At 45.5% G+C, this 19,401-nt stretch overlaps 1 protein-coding gene across 2 annotated transcripts; it reads left to right on the top strand.

The window, feature by feature from the left end:
- Positions 1-11,033: 11,033 nt before the first annotated feature.
- Positions 11,034-17,787, top strand: SOCS2 (suppressor of cytokine signaling 2). 2 transcript variants are annotated; one of them, XM_029601623.1, is made up of 3 exons: positions 11,034-11,697; positions 12,459-12,789; positions 16,533-17,787. In XM_029601623.1, the coding sequence occupies exons 2-3, from the start codon at positions 12,675-12,677 to the stop codon at positions 16,988-16,990; spliced, it is 573 nt and encodes a 190-aa protein (XP_029457483.1). In that variant the 5' UTR covers positions 11,034-11,697; positions 12,459-12,674; the 3' UTR covers positions 16,991-17,787. The 2 variants fall into 2 exon arrangements, with proteins under 2 accessions (XP_029457483.1, XP_029457484.1); XM_029601624.1 differs by lacking the exon at positions 11,034-11,697 and adding an exon at positions 12,244-12,361.
- The last annotated feature ends 1,614 nt before the right edge of the window (positions 17,788-19,401 follow it).

Genomic DNA, 19,401 nt, shown 5'->3' with positions numbered 1-19,401 from the left:
CTACTCCTTTCTGGTCCAGAGTGGTGTAGTTGTTTTTTCTTTTTTTTTTTTTTTTTCAAATAAATGCTGACAAAAGTTTTGTTGTTGCTTAAAAATGCAGGCAAAGCATTTCCTAGAAATCCGGCTTGCACTCTTTGTTACCAGGGTGTTTCACTGCTAGGGTTGGAAGAGAGCTGTTCTTCAGAAGTGTGACTGTCGACCCTGATTTTAGCTTCCTCTGAACAGGAAGCGAGAAGTGTGGGAGACATTGCTTTTAGAAGATTGCTGTTAAATACGTCCTGATGTTTGGGGAAACACTGCTCTTCTCTGCCAGTTTCAAAACATCACACTGACGTCTCAGGGATATAAAGCTGTTTACAGAAATGTGATAGTGACAACAACTCATCTGCAAATGTTAATCCTTCCACTGTGAGGTCAGCAGCCAGTGCACCTCAGCTGGCAAGCACTGACCTGTCCCGGTGTCAGCCAGGGAGGTTTAAGTATAATTCACTCTTTTCTGGGTGCCATTCAGATTTGACTTTATTAATCTCGGTGTTAAAGTCCTTGTTCTATAAAATAAACATACCTAGCAACAACTATAAAGATTGTGAAAGGTGTTAAAAGCTTAAGATAGCAACAGGCAGTGAACAGTGTGTCCAAAATAAGAAAAGGGGGGAGGGGCCCAGAGTTTTTCCCCAAATACACTCCCGGAGGTAACCTTTACAAATTGCAGTTAGGACTGAAATGCCAACTGGAAGCCGTGAAGAGTCAGGCATGAGTGGCGCTGTCTGCCTCTCCCCGCCGCCCTCCCCAACCCACAAAGTAGAAAGGAGCCATCGGCGCCCGGTTCTGTGGGTGTAGTGGGTGCTTGGGCACCCCCACTATTAAGCAAACTCCTTCACTGTGTCCAGGGAAGGGTAATTTGTGTTGTGTTTCTTAAAGTTGGCTCCAATGACCTCTCCTACTGCCTCCCAGAGAAGAGAGGAGCCAGAAAGGTAAGGCACTGACTCCTACGCCAAAGGAGAAAGGCAGTGATGTAGCGAGGCGGGGCCAGGGGAGCCAAGGCCCCCGGGCACCAGGATGTAGAGGGAGTCAAGAGGGTAGGGGATCCCACCCCGCCCAAAGAAGAAAAGGCTCTGTGACTGCCAAGGGTGCCTATCCTGCCCAGTGGCAGAAGAGGGGAAGGCATGCAGTCGCCAGGGGAGCTCATACTGCCCGGCGGCAGAAGAGGAGAAGGCACGTGGCTGCTGGGAAAGCCCATCCTGCCCAATGGCAGAGGTGGAGGAGGCTCGCAGCTGCCAAGGAGAGCCCATCCTGCTCGGCGGCAGAAGAGGAGGAGGCACATGGCTGTTGGGGGAGCCCATCCCGCCTAGCAGCAGAAGAGGAGGAGGTCCATGACCCAACTGAAGGAGAGGGACTGGAACTGGAGCCAGAGCACGCGTGTGTGTGTGTGTGTGTGTGTGTGTGTGTGTGTGTGTGTGTGAAGGAGATGTAGTGGAGCCAGCGCCTGTGTGTGATTGGGGAGAGGGAGTGGGGCCAGCACGTGTGTGTGTGTGTGTGTGTGTGTGTGTGTGGAGGAGAGGGAATGGAGCCAGCACCTGAGTGTGTATGAAAGAGAGGTAGTAGAGCCAGCGCCTGTGTGTGTATGGAGGAGAGGGAGTGGGGCCAGCACGTGTATGTGTGTGTGTGTGTGAAGGAGAGGTAGTGGAGCCAGCGCCTGTGTGTGATTGGGGAGAGGGCGTGGGGCCAGCACGTGTGTGTGTGTGTGTGTGTGTGTGTGTGGAGGACAGGGAATGGAGCCAGTCTATGTGTGTATGGAGGAGAGGGAATGGAGCCAGTGCATGTGTGTGTGTGTAAGAGAGGGAGTGGTGACAGTGTGTATGTGGCCAAAAGAGATTGAGCCAATGTGTGTGTGAGCCTGAACCCATCAGCTTGTGTGCATCTGTAAGCGTGTGTGAGTTTTGAAAGAGTGTTTGTGTGTGCCAGTGCATACCAGTGTGCAGATGAGGATGAACATGTGTGTATAAGAGAGAGGAGAAAGTTTGTGCACCTCCCTTCCCCGCCTTCAATCTCAGATTGAATGGACGTCAAAGGTTCCCAGATATGGAGAGTGATTTTTTTTTTAAAATCATTATTGATTTTAATTAATTGGGTGTTATTTGATGTGTGTGTGCTGTTTTGAAATACTGTATTGGTGTTTGGGAAATTTAAAAATATATATTAATTTTTAATTATTGGATGTTATTTTGTTCATCCACTGTTTTGAAATATTCTTTTTATTAGCATGGTTTCACTATTATGATTGATACATTTCTTGATGTTATTGTTTGATGTTGTCTGAGGAAGGATGATGCTTTAGTTTTTCCATAGGTGCACTGTATACTGAGTCTGACTTGTTGCAGTTTCCAGTTCATTTTATGTCTGCACTTTTCCATTTATATTTACTTTATAGTCACTTTACTCTGTATTTGGTGAGGGTTTGTCTGTGTTTAGCAGAATACTTAACCTCAATCACAAATGCAAATATGTAGTTTTAATGTAAGGATCTGTAGAAGTTTGGTTTGTTCAGTTTTCCTTATAGGAAGTATATTGGTGTTTTAGGGCCTGGTATAATGTTTGCAGGGACAACTGTTTGAGTGTTGGCAGTTAGTGCTGTTTTGGAATGCAAGGTTTATTATATTGTAATTGTAATTTAGTTTGCTCATGGCTTTCTGAGAACCAAGCCCACAGCCAACACACGTTACAATAGTCCTAATTCCATATGTGTTCCAAGGGTCTTTTTGGCTTTTAAAAAGGGTTTTCTGGTTGACACCACAGCAGTGCATGTCAATATAATATACATGCTGTTGTGATATTATTATTTCAAAGGACTGTACTTTGTGTCCTTCTTCATGTAAAATCTTTTATTATAAATGCATAATTTGAAATTGTGTGTGGAGAGGGCTGTGGTAGGGGGAAGGCTGGGCGCAAAGCTATACCATTCACTCAGGGTGCCTAAATACCCTTGCACTGACCCTAAAATGTAAAGAAAAAAAACCAGAATGAGGAAGGGCCAGTAATTGTTCACACAGGGCTGCAAAAGATTTAGCACTGGCCCTGCACAGCAGTGCCCTGTGATGATGCGCTGGCTGGGTTCCCGCCCCATCCCCAGTGAAAAGGGACCTTGCACAGTAGTGCCATGTGGTATGGCGTAGGTGGGTGGTGGTGAGAGAGAGAAAAGGGTGGGGGGCGCAGGGGAGAAAACACAAATGCATTGGCCCCTGGGTGCTGGAGAGCCTCGCTATACCTCTGGAGAGAGGAGCCAGAAAGGTAAGTCACCTACTCTTCTGCCAAATGAGTGATACCAGAGAGAAGTGTCAAAGGAGTTTCTATATTTACTGTACATATGTTGTATTCTTTTCACTAGTTAAAATCAGTTAATTGGGGAGGTTGAAATATTTAAATTATGCAAAACAAAATATGGGGAAGGGGCCCAAAACCCACCTGAAGCTCTCGAGGGAAGCTCAATGTGGTAAGTTGGCCTCATTCAAGACTTTAGACTAGCAGTGGTGGTTTCCAGGCTCCCACACCTAGAAGCTGAACATTGATATATTTTGCAAACTGCAGACAATCAAGCATAAGAGAGCACTTCCAGGAGCTATATTTTTAATTGTTGGCATGACGGGTTCCTCCTGCTCCTTTGATCTTCCAGTTCAATTGAAATCAGGACTGGGATCCAGCATCCATAATCCTTCAGTAACAGGGAGTTTGTGTTCCCTATTGTACGTCCCATCCCAATTCACTTAGTCCAGTCAGTGCAGAGAGAGTGGGAATAGAACCCAGGTCCCTCCCTGTGGCAGCCACTGCTGTTTCTTAGAAAAGACTGTGTTGGGGTTTAGTTTGCAAGGTCTCTATTTTTGAAAACTGAAACAAAATTAAATACCATTCTGTGCGAGTTCCAATTTTAACAGGCGCCACTGCAAAGTGGAAAAGGCCAGCAGGAAAAATGACAAAAGAAATAGCAAGGGCCAGAGTTAGTAGAAGACCCTTACAGCGTTCCCCTTCCCACCATGCCTCTGTCATTTTCCTAGAATAAAACACACCGTACCAGGAATTTTACACTTGGCGTTGATATTGGCAGCCAACGTGACAACAGTTGATGAATGGGAGGATTGTTTGATGCAAATAATGATTAATTCGATCAAAACATTCTGTCCCTGCCTGCGATGGGAGCCAGCAAGCCAATCCCATTTAGAAAAATATTTGTTTTATCTCCACCGTATTTATTTACACCTTGGAAACTGTTTAACTCGACCGGAAAGTGAGCTGGGAAAAAAAGAAAACTTCGCAGGCAGCAAAGAAACCCCCTTTGCCTCGGTATTTACAGTTCACAAAAGGGTTGATGACGGGGACAGAGCTAGATCGGCAATTTCCATTCAACGGAGTTTTGTAACTCGGTAACAAATCTGTCAGATTGTCAGCTTCAGATGTATGGCACTAGCACACAGTAGCCTGACTTGCTGAGGAGACTAAAACATGGGTTTCTTTTCCTGTCCCAACGGGAAACATAATCCCGAAGTTATGCCTTTGGATAAACTGAAAAAATAAAATAAAATAACACCACTCTATTCCATTCTGGCAAACATCTGGGTGGGGGATCAGCCCCACGTTCCTTCTCCAGCCTCACGCCATCTGCTTTTCTATGCCTTGGATGACTTGACCTTACTTACCAGATTCACTCTCCTGTGTTACTCCACGCACAGTGGTGCAAATGGGCAGCCCTCCCTCGATTCGGGATATCTGATGATCCTTGACTTACACAGGGGGGTGGGGGGAGGGCAGGCCAGATGAGCCTGACGATGCAGCTCCTTTTAATGCGAGGTCGCTGTAACCTGCTTCCATTACATCAGCTCCTCAGTCCGAAGGAGGAAGTGAGTTATGGTTGCTACTCGCATGCAGGCGCGAGGCAAACAAGGGGTGGGATTAATAAGGCCAGAGGCATCATTTTCTCCTGCAAGACGTGCCACACGGTATTATCTTTTTTTTTTTTTTTTTAATTATTTATTTATAGAATTTTGACAAACAAATCAGGTACACTGTTTCAGGAAAAATACAAGTAAATTGCAGAATCAGCATATCAAATTAACCATACATGGCACAAATGAGAGGAAAATTAATACAAAGAAGATTCCTGCCTACTCTGCATAATTACTATGTAATATTAATGCAAAGAGAGGCAATTCCTATTGAGCATACACACGGTATTATCTTAACTATTTTTTATCTTCTTTACTGTAGTGCCAGCCAAGAAAAGCTCTCAGTCATGTTTCCCCTTTCTGAAAGGTTCCCTTGTCCAGATGATTGACCCAGTGGCATTTGCCATACTTCCTTGTACAGTCACTGCCATCTTCCTGGACAAGAGGGCCTTGTGGAAAGTGGAGCCACACTCTTCTTATCGTTGATGTCACGATTGTCATCCCTTCTCGGTTGGACAGATCGTTTCCCCGCTAACGGTGCCTCAACTAAATCAGGCAGCAGGGCACTCCGCAAAGGGCAATAAATCTGTGACTGCGCTGCCAGGCCGACCCGGCGGGCAGCAGTGCAAAAACTCAAAGGAGTCGAGGGTATGGGATGTCGAGGGACAAATAACTCAGCTCCAACTCTGACCTGCGCCGGTTCTTTCGAAGAAAAGCGACAACAGCCAGTGTACACACAACGAAGGGCCCGAGGTTTCATGTGTATGGCCACAACCAACGTCCCCCTTATTTGAAAAGGATCTTTGAGTCGAAAATGGAATAAGTCATCATTCAGTGGGGACCGTGGGGGGGCTGCGCTCTTACAAATCCTAATGAACCCATCGGGACACTGCTGAAAATCGCTCTGCGCCTTTCCTGTTTAGGAGGAGGAACCGGGCTCGTATTTCCACAGCAGGCGGCAAAAGAAGCAAAACCCGCTCTTATTTCAGTTGGCAAATCTTCTGCGTGACTTTTCCAGCACCATAAAGTTCCCCTGCGTTTAGGATGAGCTCTGAATGATAAAACGCCACCAGAGGCGTCTTTTAAAATACACAGCAATGTACACACATTGTAACAGAGGGAAAGTTTTAACCTGAGCCCAGCAAAGGCAACTCAGAAATAGCATGCACCTTTCATCGGCTTGCATGGCACAGCATTGTATCGCCTTTTCTGTTTCGTCCGGTCCGTTTAGCCTCTCACTACCCGTGAAGTGTTGCCCGCTTCCAACAGCTCCATAGAAATAGCACAAACGTCGCATTGCATTTCTGTAATGACCTCCACCTGCCCCCGAAGACTGGTTTCCCTTGCTTTTGGTGACCCCCCTGACACTCTTGTATTGCGAATCTCCCCGTTTGGGGCGTTTCAATGCAATTTCAAGGTAAATCCATGCGGGGCACAGTAAAACTGCCCCCTAAGTAAGAAGTTGGGGAGGTGGCGGCGAGGATAACCTGAAAGCTCCCGAGGACATCATCATCACCTCTCCTCTCTGCCCAAGTCCCTCACTCGGGTGGCAGCTGCAGCCGGACGGAAAGCCGAGGCTGTAACCTGGTGGCAGAAGAAAACGGGTTAGCGGAACAAACAAAATAAAGATCTCCCATCTCCCCCTTGTCTTTAAGGTTCGTTCTCCTGAGAAATCCTGGCTTCCTTTTGAGTTCCGTCCCGGAACACGGACGCATCCAAAGGAAGGCGCCCGCGCCTTAAAAAGCCGATAAAGACACCTTGTAGCTGTTTCACCCTCCTCTCCTTCCAGCTCCCTTTTATTTCCTAAACTATCCTGCGCCTTGCCGCAAGCAACGCACCTTTGGAATTCCGCGTCTTGCTTCAAACTTTCTTTTGCAAACATGATGTTAATTCCTAGCCATTTCATTCGGGCTCCCTGGGCATTTTCCAAGCCTGTAGAAGTCTCTTGTAAGATTAGGCAAGTGGGAGGGTTTTTTTGTTTTTATTTCACCCATACTTACTCCGTTTTCGCTTCTGTGACCCACGGAAGGGATGGATCCCTGGCACCATGCTCACCACCTCTCTCCATCCCCTGGGAAGGGATCAGTCGGTGCAGTCACCATCTCCCTCCTGGAACTTCAGGATACCTTGCTGGGATATATTTGTCCTTCCTTCTGCGACCTCAAGGCTCTCGGAGCGCTCTCCCTCCCCCTTTCACCCGGATAGCGGGGCACCCCAACATGTTTCTTTCTTTCCCACCTTCATGAACCCCTGGCACCCGGTTTTTGGAGCTCTCTGTCTCCTCCAACACAGCGGACAGTTTGGATTTATTTTTTTCTTTGATTAGTGTCACATTTTCGGCGAAACTGGTCTATATTTAGAAATCTCCAAGTTTCGAGCATTAAGTCAATAATTCTATGAAAACATCAAGCCTATGTACCCTATGTACAAACCATTTTCCCCAGACACACAAAATGAGAAAAAAAATCTTCATTACAACAGGCCCTAACCTGAGTTTGAGGTAAGAATATGAGAACCAGAAGAAAGAACAGAGCCAAGGAACCAGCAACTTCACAGTAGGAGGAGAAAGAAAACAGCGCTGCTGCTGCAAGCAAGGAAACGTTCATGGGCTATTGCCATTCAGTCATGAAAGGCCACTAAATTGTTTCAAACTCCGGAATCTCCGGAATTTACTTGCATTACAAATTATTTACGACTCTGGATGGAGAAAGATAAGTAAAGGAATAGCATTCTACAACCTGATACCTCATTTATCTAGGAGTCACCACTGAAATATTAAGCCAAGAGTGTGTGTGTGTGTGTGGGGGGGGGGGGGGGGTGACAGAGAAGTCACGCGTGCGCCAATTTATTCAAGCTATTTTCACCATTTAAAGTGGAAGGAATTCCTGCTTCAGTACTCGTGGTGCATACCGACATTCATGGTTCAGGAAACATTACTTATCCTTCCATGAAGTGCTAGAGAATTATCACTGACAAACAGAAAACATTCCTTTTAAACTCTCTTCGTCGGCTGTTTCTTTTGAAAAACTGATACTTCTGGGAAGGCATGAGTGTACATTTTTTTTTTTTTTAACAAGAACATATTACATTTGCTCACTGACAGAGTGAATTTGCATATTCTTTGGGCCTTATTCAACGTACATTTGTTCATAGACAAAAGAATCGGGGGGATGGGAGGAATCCTTTTGTAATATGGCTTTATGCCCGGTACAGTCCTCTCAGCTGTATGGTTTAACAATTTTATTGGCATATCACAATTATTCAAGATGCACAAAACATACAACTGTGCAGTCGGATTCCATTTAACCCACCTCAAACAACCGAAATCAACATCTTCTCAGCAGTACCTTGGTGAATCAGACACACAAGGAAAGATCAAGGGATCTGCATCCAGTTTATATAACTATGTCCCTGCATTTCCTTTTATTTTAATTTTTTGACACAGGGTATCCTAACTGACCAAAATGTATTATCTCATTTAATCTGCTAGAAAGGCACAAAAATCTATTCCAGCATTATGAAAGCTATTGGTTAGTGCCCAGAAAGTGTTTTGACAACTGTCTTTCCCTTTGTTCAAAGAGAAAGAGAGACAGGAACAGGTTTGTATACATAAGTGTCTGCATATATTATGTTTATGCAAATGATGAATGTCTGGTTCATGCATATGATTCAAACAAAGCTCAGTTTTACTTGTAATATAAAAAAAAATATATATATATATATATATATATATCACTTATGGGTTAACACATTGTGTGTGGCAGGATTCCCTCCCCAACCCCGCTGCCAACCCTTGTTTTCTGCTCGGGATTAAGGGTTTTTCTAATTGTCCCTTCCTTTTCTCTGATCGCTGAGTTAGGTTTAAGCCTCTTACATTACACGAAAAGGGTGAAAGGAGGACGAACAGAGCTGGTTGAGCCATGATCTACAAACTTCCTAAGGAAACCATGCAAGAGGAAATAAAAATAAAGGGGCATGTTTTTCATTAATGAGGACATCTTCAGATAAATGACCGCTCCAACTGAATGCAAATGTGATTCTGCTAACAGGAGGAATAGAAATCAAGAAAGAGCGGAGACGGGCCGTTGCACGCCATCCGGCAGTGGCTACTGGACCAACATTTCTTGTCGTCGCTTTGCTTCATCCGGTAGTCCTAGGAATGCTACGTGAAAGACTGCACCTCCAACCAGTGTTGGTCTTTTTGAACTAAAGCCTAGGCTTGGCTCAGCTCTACTCGGCACCTTGAACCGAAAGACAGCTAAGGATAAAGCTGGAGAGAGGGACTAGGCTGGAACACCATACCAAACATCAATATATTCTCCTATGCCACAACAGGCATTAAAGTGCTGCCCTAACTGTTAAAATAGCCTAGTAAATGCGGGAATCCGCAACCACAAGTGCAAACAAAAACAGGATATTAAAAAGGATAATTAAATACTAGGGGGACTATGATTTACTCGTTGCCCGAATACCAACACTATACCTTAGTTGTGAAAAGTAATAAGAATATGTGTCTTGAGTCAAATTCATGGGAGGGTTCGGAAACATGTTGTGCTTTATTTTTCGCAAGTCAATGATTGCTATCTAGGCTCTTGTAGGGGTGGGGGCAGGGGGGAAGCAGTATGTACCAACCCCGTATGAAAATGCCAGTAGAAAGTCAAATATAAATATGTCAAAACGCCGCTGGCGGAAACATATTGGAGATTTTCCAGGTTCAACACTAGCTACAACATATGCTCTGTACATAATTTAACACGGTGTGTGCAACTTTTCTCTCCCGACAGAAATCTCCAGATCGAAGAGCCCGAGTCTTGACTTTCAGTGGACCCGGTCGCCGTACTCCCATGGACTCGCATGTATCTTGAGGCCCATCGGTAACTTTGATTTTTACCAAGAGAGGGCCCACCTGGGCCTGAAACGGTTAAACTGAATAAATATGCAGGTAAAAAAATAAACGCAAGGTACAGGAGGCGTTCTTCAGTCACTGGAAAACAACACAATGACAATCAGGAAACGGTGCAAGAGAAGCGAGAGGGCAATAGAAAATGGAGGAAAGAATCCTAGCGAGGCTGGGGCCGAAGGGCAATGGCAACCGGGGGGGCTCTTCCCTAAATACACCCGCCCTAATCAGCCTTAGAAGGGGTTGTCAACAAACCCCGCTGGTTAGCCTCTTCCCTATGCTTTCTGCCACTTTAACTGCAAGTTAGTAGAGCTCCCCCTACATTTGAAAGGACTTTACAGCTGCTTTATAGGCGGGACGCTGGCACGGTGTTTACAGTTGGGGGTGGAGTGCTGAGAAGCTCTTTTAACGCTTAAAGCCAAGGTGCAACTGCATCCTCCAGCTCTCACCCTTACGAGCTTTTATTTCCAAACGCTCGACGCAAAGTGCCCCTTTCCCTGTTAATCGCGGCCGGCAGCGGGAAAAACCTCCCCTTGGGGAAGTTAGAGCAGTTCAAGTCCCGCCGCTGGGAACGCACCTAGGCGTGGAGTCTGCGGGAGGCCTCCCCTGTCCCGGGGCCCAGCAAACCTGCACACCCTCCCGCCACCCGAAGAAACTTCCGGGGGGAGACTGCAGGGAGCTGGTGGAAATATCGAGGGGGGGGGGGGGGCCGACCCACCACAGGGTAGCGAGCAGCGCGCCCAGCCCAGCTCCCGCGCTGTCAGTGGTGACTTACTCCCGGCGGGGAGGCCTCCACTGCGCTTATTTTCCTGTACTACGTCTGTGGGCCGTGAGAGGGAAAGTGTGAAGGTGAATCTGGAGAGTCAAAAATAATGCCCGAGTCTGGGTGGGGGCGGCAGCGTGCAAGTTGCGCGCTCCCGCCGCCCGTGCCAAGTCCTCGGTCTCCCGCAGGAACCCCGGCACGAGGTTCGTGTGTGTATCCACGTCGCGAGGTGCGCGTGGTGGGGGTAGGGAGGCGCCGGAGCCCTGGCGGCGGCGGCTCTCTACTGCGCGCGCGGCAGCCGCAGCCGCCGCGAGCCGATGCAGCCACGTGACGCGATTCCTGGAAAGTTCCTGGAAAGCGGCCTTTCACATTTTAGCTGATGGGGAGGGGAAGGGGGAGGGGAGAGAGAGAGAGAGAGCCGGGGCGGACCGGGGGACGCGAACGAAGCTCTGTAAACATCTGCACGCGGTTAACTCTTGAGGGCGCGCCACCCGGGGATGATCCCCAGTCTGCGCCCTGCCTGTTCGCTGCCGCCTCTGGGGCTGGCTCGGCTGCTGCTGCTGAAGTGGGTGCAGGAGCGCCGCTGCAGTGACCTGGGAGTGGGGACGATCATCGTGGCGCCCGCGCATCTCCCCATGGCTTTGCCACCTCCTCGGCTCGTCTCCTTCCTGAGCTCCTGATCCGGGTTGGGCTCTCCGATGCTCCCTGCCGGAGAACGCTGCAGCCGTCCGGCTCCGGACCTTGCGCGATGCTTTGGTTTTCTTTAAGGTTTCAGTCGGACGTCGCAATGCCTCGGGGGATTTTCTGTTCTAAGAAACCGTAGTAATAATAGTCGGGGTGAGGGGGGGATGTGTGAAACCCCTCCGATTCTCTGGGATAAGTGATTCAGCCACATCGGAACAAATGGTGGGGGCGGAGGGGGAGCAGGGTATTGATCCAATTATCTTTACACTGTTGCTGTAATGCGAAAAAAAAAAAAAGACGCATTTTTGATGGCTTAAGTCACATTGATCACCCGTCCACGAATTTAACGAAAAACAAAAACAGCGTAAAACTCAAAGGTTTCTCCAAGAAGGACGAGCCACATCAGAAAAAAAGAGGTAAGGCGATGATCACGTTTAAACCAAAAATAAACAAACCCTCCTCTATAGTTCTTGGAAGGGATCGTACTCCAGCAACCTCTCGGCTTCCTCGACATCGCGGCCTCCTCTATTGTGGCGGGGGAGGGGCAGCAGAACACTTTTTTTTGTATTGGGGAGGGGGGGGGGCAACCCAACCAACCTCCACCCCTGTCCGCTGTGGGGCAAAAAGTTGGTGGGGCCGTGGCCCAACGCCGTTCCGCTGCCAGTGGGGAACTGAGCTCCTGCGGGGCAACCTCCGGCTCGGAAATGGACAGCAAGCAACTGGCACCTCCTTCCTTGTCCCCAATGGTGCATTGTTATGTCTGCCTGGAAGGGCAAAAGGCGCCGCTCTCTAGTGATAATACATTTATCAATTTCATCGTCCCTTAGTGTTAAATTAATTGTTTTTGGGGGTTTTTTTTATTGACTAAATCCTACACCGAGGCTCCTCCTTCCTCCCCTTAACCCGCAGGTGAATCTAAAGCCAGCACTGATCACTTGGCCATTAGAAATTGTTAATTAATGATCAGACCGCGGCTGCATTTAAAGCCTCAGTATAAGTGGAGATCTAGTTGGAGACCAAAGTGCGGGATTTTTTTTTCTTCTTCCCCTGCTGACCTGGGATGATCTTAGTTTCTTCGAGGTTTATTTTAAGACTGGAAAATTATGACTTTATTAGTCTTGATATTGTTTGCATTCAGTAACATATACTAAACTCCCGTCTCTTTGTTTTCTTTTAGGGAAATGCCCTCGTTAAGGAACGAGTATACCATCCATGGCTTTTGAGGATTAAACCGGTGAACAAGAACAATAAAGCAAAATAATCAGCGGGAAGTTTCCCCTTTTTCTGATCTCTACTGAATAAACAGCTTGGAGACTGCTCGGGGGACGCCACTTAAGCAAACTCCGTTTCTTCGGGTGGGGAAGTAAAGCTCACATGCGAACTGGATCTTCCTATGACCCCGCGATCGTCGGAGAGCCCGGACAGCACGGAGGGCGAAGCGGGGCCAGCCGTCCCTCCGGCCCAGGAGGACCGCATTGCGATAGCCATGGGCGAGCTGAGGAAATCAGGTACGGGAGCGGCGGCGGCAAACGAAATATTTTCCTGGGCTTAAAAAGGCCGTGACTCGCGCCCTCCCCCCCCTTGGTTGCGGGGGTGGGAGGCTCATCAGGTGTCGTAAGACGGTTCTTCCCAACTAGCCGAGGTAGCCTACTGTGTAATTCTGTTTAGGTAGCCCTGGATCTCCACGGCGACGTTAAACGCTGTTATTGGCTTACAACTTATTTTAAATTCAAGCGATGATGAGGCATAAAAGGAGGGAGAAAGGAACCGTGGCAGTCGGCGCCGGTTTCCTACATGCTGCCGGCATTGGGCTGTGGCGGGAATTCGCGCACTATTTATTTGTAAAGCTGTAGGCTGCCGGTTTTGTAGAGGGAAGCCTGTTGCGATCAGTCGCTCGATTACAGGGAAAACAGTTTATAGGAATATTGTCTTTTTTTTTTTTTAATCGGCTTTGGAGTATTACACCGCGACGTGCACATGGTGGAAACACTTATTAGCTCGGCTGTAGCGGGGGGGGGGGGGGGTTAGAAGAGCCGGCAGTCCTGAAACCACCTTTCCCGTCCGGGTGAAATAGGACATAAGAAACCTCGAGAGAAAATCTGTCTATTGTATGCGTGTCTGTCTCTCTCTCTTGCGCGCCCCCCCCCCCTAATAACTCGTGCTTGGTGTCCTATTCCGGGGTGGGGGGGTTGCCTATGCACCCCGTTAAAGCTTCTTTCGCGGCGGACTGTAGTGCTGCCAAGTTTCCACCTGCGGGAGGAAGCTGCCGCCTCTACTCCGCTTACGCGCAATTCCCGCCACACGGAGGAACGCTAGCTTTCGGTTCACGAGAGTTGGGGGGGATGGTGGTGAATGAATGATAAATCGGAGTACGGTTGTCAGTTTTCAGGAGGATGTGGATGATCGGTGAACGCTCTCCGTACCCGAAGCTCGGTCATAGTCCTGATCATACCGGGGGGGGGGGGGGGAGAAACGAATCCGAGAGACACGTGACTATCCGAGCCGCGGTCACTTCGTGGCTTGCGAGTTGCAGCGTGGATTCGGATCGTTCAACCCGTGTACCCAACTGAATTTTGGAACTTGTACAGTTAAAAACCCATCTTCTAGGAATAATAGGAGCCTGGTCACTTTTTTTTTTTTTTTGCTAGATTCTTGCTCTCGCACTGTAACTTAAAAGTTGGTTTATATTTCACGCAACATGGCCTCTTTCTAACTTTTTTTTTTTGCAAACTTGCTCTCTCAATCGGTTCCAAATACGCTTTTTCACACCCACGGGCACCTTGTTACTCGTGAAGTTTAACAGGTTAGATTGATTAATTTGCTTTTATTCATTTTAAATACCGTAAGATAACTTTCTTAGCAGGTCAGGTGATGCAGCGTTTAATAGTTATGTAACTTTTTTTCTTTTACTCAGCCTAGAATTAGAGAAGTTCTTTATTTTACTTTTAAGTTTCAAGCCTGAATTTGTCGAAGTTAAAAATGAGGGATTTTTAGACCAAGCTTTTGTAAAACTTGAAACTTTAATCCTTTTTTCCTGCTTTCTTCCAACTCTGCGATGGAGAAGCTTAGAATTTAAAACTGGGAAGTTGCAGGCTTCTGCTGTGCACTTTTTGGTGAGATCTGACTTTTTGAGGCTAAGTAAGGAGAAGTCTAGATGGGCCATCTGGGCTTTCTGCCGTCATGTTTCTAAATTATGCGAGTAACTAATACCAAGCCCTAATCGTGTTAAAAGGTGCTTAAACCTTCTCCATCTGCTATTCAAGGTGGGTGTAATGTAACTATTCATATTGCATCTCTGTTAATTTATGCGGCTTATCGCTTTAGTGTTTTTATAATGCATAACTTAACTAATTGAACAAAAGTAGCCTTTATATAAAGCCAACGTTTTGATATTTCTGAATTGTGTAATCGGATCTCAAGCTACAAACTAGAGCGAGATTGTGCAAATACATGCTAACTTGTGGGGGGTTTTTTGGCCTTTTTTTTTTAAAGCTGGTAAACTTTTGTGCAGCTTTTTTTTTTTTTTTTTTTTTGTCCTTTCCTGAGATCAGATGAGCGATGGCCAATAAACGGAGGAACATCTTAAGGCTTTTGCTCATTCCCCATTCTCGCCTTAAAAACGAGCTGACGCGTTTTTAGACCGATCTGAGGGTCCGGTTTCATACCGGATTTGCTGGATTAGTCTCTGCCACGATCTCTTAAGTTGACAGCTCGCAGAATGCGCCAAACGTGAGCGCCGGAGCTGTGCAAAGCTATTTATAACGTCGTACAGCCTTGGCTAGAGACGTTTTTAAAGTTTAATATTAAACTTCAGTCCAGCAACTGTTTTAAAAGAAATAGTATTCCCCCTCCCCGTTTCCTTCCTCTGGCAGAAAACTTTGATTTCTTGTGCAGCCTCCTTATTTAACACTTTCTGGCCACATGGACCTTTTTGTAACTTTGCATAATGAAGTTGCTGAAAACTTTATCAAAGTGTGACTTTTCCAATAAAGCAGCCGTGCCGCTTTCCTCCTGTTTTTGTCAGCTCAGTAGAAGAACTAACCTATAACTTTTTTTTTTTTTTCACTGCCCAGTGTGTCGGAGTTAATAGTCCCGATATTAAGTAGCACTAGTTCTTCAAAGATCAACGTGACTGTTTACCATATTTACTCATCCCCGAATGCAAACCCTGCAATAAGCCACAAATCTTCTTGTACAGTTTTAGTGCGGCAGATGGCCTCTATAGTAAAATGGCTGAATCGGGATGAGAGCTGGGTGTCTGATTTTCAAGAATGATTTTAATTTGTCTTGTACCAATACTACTTGCTTCTGATAGAACATGAATTTCCGTAGGCCAAATCATAGAGAAAGGGAGGTGCACTTGAATTTTTTGGGATACTAGCTAGCAAAAGTTCAGCACTTCTAGAAGCTGGAAATGTAATCTAATCACTTTGTCTAAGAAAATATTTTTTTATCACAATATTTAGAACTGCATTACAATCCTTGTATAAAGACAGGCTCGACTGTACCATGCAGCTGGCGGTTAGAACGCACACATGGCAAGTTCCAGAAGTTTATTGTGGAGAAGTGTTCAGGATTTAAAAGCATCTTCAAAAAGCTTTTATCTGGCCAGAGGGGGAACACTAAAATGTCTGGTCTCAAGGATCTAAGTGGCATAGTCCACAATTGGGGACTTTAGTTTTCAGTTTTCTTTTCCCTGGGACTTTCGATATTATGAAGAAAAAAAATCAGTAGAAAAATGACTTCACTGATTTCTCTTGTCAAGTCATCTTTTCATTGCTTGAATTTATTTTTGTTACAATATAAATTCCCAGGGAAAAAAAACTGAAAACAAAGGTCCCAAACCCATCTTCTATTGTAAGAGCAAAATTATAGAAGAGCTATTTTGACTTGTTTAAGAAACTATTTATTTTTTTGCTAATAAAGCAACTTGTACAGTCTGCAGATGAGGGACAGTTATACAACTTGGGTCTTGAAGCTATTTTCAAATAAGTTTTTCCTATACTGGATCCCAACTGTTAACTGCAAATTATCTTTAGATTGCAAGATGTTCTAATGCCTCTTCATTTAAATTTATTGTAATCTGCCTTGAGACCAACTTTTGAGGAAAAGGCAGAAATATCAAATATTCACGAAGAAACTTCATAAAGTGAGGAGAATCCTGTCTTTTTTTTTTTTTTATTAAACCTCCCCCCTAGTATTCACAGCATCTTAGTTTTGTAAAGATGAGCCTCTTTTTCTCCTCTAACAGGATGGTACTGGGGCAGAATGACGGTCGGTGAAGCGAAGGAGCTGCTACAGGATGCCCCAGCAGGGACTTTCTTGCTAAGAGACAGCGCCCATGCAGAATACCTCCTGACCATCTCCGTGAAGACTACGGCAGGACCAACCAATTTGCGGATAGAGTATCAAGACGGCAAGTTCAGACTGGACTCTGTCTTTTGTGTCCGAGCAAAACTCAAACAGTTCGAAAGCGTCGTCCGCCTTGTCGAATACTATGTCCTCTTGTCCAAGGATCGCAAAACAGAGTCTGAATCGCTTCCAAGCAGAGCTGTGCACTTTTGGTTGACCAAGCCCCTGTATACCTCAACTCCATCGCTACAACATCTCTGTAGACTAACGGTCAACAAGTGTACCCAGAAGGTCTGTGAACTACCATTGCCTACAAGATTAAAAGATTATTTAATGGAATATCAGTACCATGTCTAGACACTAAACTTTTTTTTTTTTTTTTTTTGTGAAACATGCGTCTCGCATGGAAGAGTATAGCTCTGGATGCAGCTACCTAATATCAATCGAGCAAACCTGGAGAGTCAGGTGTACATGTGGAATTTCATGTGAAAATGAGCCAGATTCATAGCTTCATTTTCAAGAAGGTTCTGTTTTTGGTCCTACATAGAATTTAAATGTCTACGTCCATTCAACATTGGTTGAAGAAATTCCAAGCAATTTGTGGGAGGGCTCCTGCTAAAAATCTTGCTTTTGAGAATTTTTCTATCTTACTCAAAATTGGCAACTGTACTGGAATCAATTGAAAACTTTTTTTTTCTGTTTTTTACTAATGAAGCTTTCTCTGATGTATTCTCCTATTGTAAAGCAGAGTAGTGGCCTTGCTTCTTACACTATCTAACGTAGTCACACTTTAAAACTGTGTCCAATCTGGGGCAGAACTTCAAGTTGTATTTACCAATTGTAAACAATATTGGTCCAGTATATAGGTGTCTGTATTTGAGAGAGATTTTAAATACAAAATCTGGTCTCCACTGCTATATTCATGTATTCACCAATTGCCCTTTTCCCTCTGGCCAGATCCAGTAGGATTTGCTGACTTGCAAAGTTAAAATTGCTCAGTTCATGTTGACTGTATCTACAGAAGATATTTGCCTTCTACAATGTAGAACACTTTTTTCAATGTATTTTTGTATGAGCATAATTTGCCTATTTAAAGTGTATATTCACGGATGTATCTGTTAAGACTGTATTCAATAAAATTCTATAAGCATACATTTCTACCAATTTTTTTTTTTTTTAAGAGGAGCTTAACCAGAGCAGGCAGGCAGCTGTTTTCTCTTAATCTGCATGAGCCTGACAATCTTAAAGTGCTCTAGAGTATTAGTTCACCTTGAAAATGTTTTATCTTGCTTCCTGCAGCATGAGGTAGAAAGATTCAGTGCCACAATTGTGGCATAGCTGCATGTTATACATTACATCATGAACTTACTTTTTTTGTATTTTTTCCTAATCTTCATCTTAACTTTTTTTTTCCATTTCTTGCCCTCCCTCCCTATCTTGCTACAACTTTTGTCACAATCCCTTCCAAAGTTGCTTTCTCCTTCTATATGCCTGATCTTCATGTGTCTGTTCCCTTCATGGCTTTGAAAAAGTTGACAAGTCTGGAGAGAGAGACTGCCAGTTGTCTTGTTCTTGGAAAGAGCTACTAGCCAAACAGGGTGGTCATGGCTTTACCTGACTAACAGGCCCATACAGTAAAAACGTGGGAGAGCGGGCAAATGCCCGCTCTCCTGTGCGCACGATACAGTATCTTAATTTATTTAAATAAGGCCTGACAGTAAAAAGAGGTGCTAGGGACACTAGCGCACTGTACTGTATCGGCCCGATACATTGGTAAGTGTCGGCCAGTTCAAATCTACTCTGGCACATATCCCTGTCACCTCTAAATCTGCTCTGGGGTGAAATATTCCACTGGAGGTCATGTGCAATAGCAGATGCACATGTGATGTATACCTTGGTAGTGCAGCCAGGGAGCCACAGGTGAGATGGGAAGACAAGTAGAAAGTACAGCTTTTTTTTTTTTTTTTTTTTTACCCCCTGTTCTGTACTGATTGCTACTAATTTTAGGTCTTGAAGGGGATGGCTTTCGGCTGTTTAAGTGACCACACCAGCCTCTTTATTTGGCTAGGTGCTAGTTGCTGCTTTATTTTGCGTTTTGTTTTTTTTTAAGTAGCAAGAGCCTGCACTAAAATGAAACTCCTAATGTGTCCCAGGAAAAAAAAAGTTGGCTTTTCATGCCAGTAGTGGGGGCTGGCTCCCTTTAGTTTTAAGGGGTGGAAAATAAGATCTATTAAGATCCTGGAGAGAGGAGAGGCCATGCTGCACTTATTTACTCCTGCCCTGAGCTGAACGTTGAGGGGAGGCAAAAGTGAATTGCTAGTTCAGGGGTGGAGCTGGAAGCAGACCAGTTATGGGTGCATTTTAGGCCTTTTTGCATTTACTGAAGGGTTTTGAAAAGTGAAGCTCTTCTGAAGTACTGGGCAATCTCAATGTGGAGGAAGGGCTGTATAGCACCTAATTTTAGCCAAAGGAGACGTGAATCTACCCCTCCTTCCTCTTATTCCTCCCTCCCCCCAGCTTGTAAATAAGCTCATCAGTAAAACTTGATGCTGCAGTCTTTAAATATTCTGAGGACAAGAAGTTTACATCAAATGATTACAGTGCAGGACCCTTGGCATTTATTTGCAGCTTCAGTTTGTCAATGGGGTCTTTATTTTTTCTTTAAGACAGGTTGATCCAGTCCTAGTTTTGTGCCATGGCATGCAGGGACTTGCATTCCTACTCTTCATCGAGAAATCAGACCTGCAAGTCCCTGCAGGCAGTGTGTA

This window comes from Rhinatrema bivittatum, chromosome 4 (assembly GCF_901001135.1).
Source record: "Rhinatrema bivittatum chromosome 4, aRhiBiv1.1, whole genome shotgun sequence".
Lineage (NCBI taxonomy): Eukaryota > Metazoa > Chordata > Amphibia > Gymnophiona > Rhinatrematidae > Rhinatrema > Rhinatrema bivittatum.
Note: the sequence above shows the minus strand (reverse complement) of the source record. Positions and strands in the feature narration are given on the sequence as shown.

Excerpts from the sequence above, each read along its gene's own strand:
- SOCS2 (XM_029601623.1), top strand. The coding sequence starts at position 12,675 with ATGACCCCGCGATCGTCGGAGAGCCCGGACAGCACGGAGGGCGAAGCG. Across the intron at positions 12,790-16,532 it reads GGGCGAGCTGAGGAAATCAG|GATGGTACTGGGGCAGAATG; the intron begins GTACGGGAGCGG and ends CTCCTCTAACAG.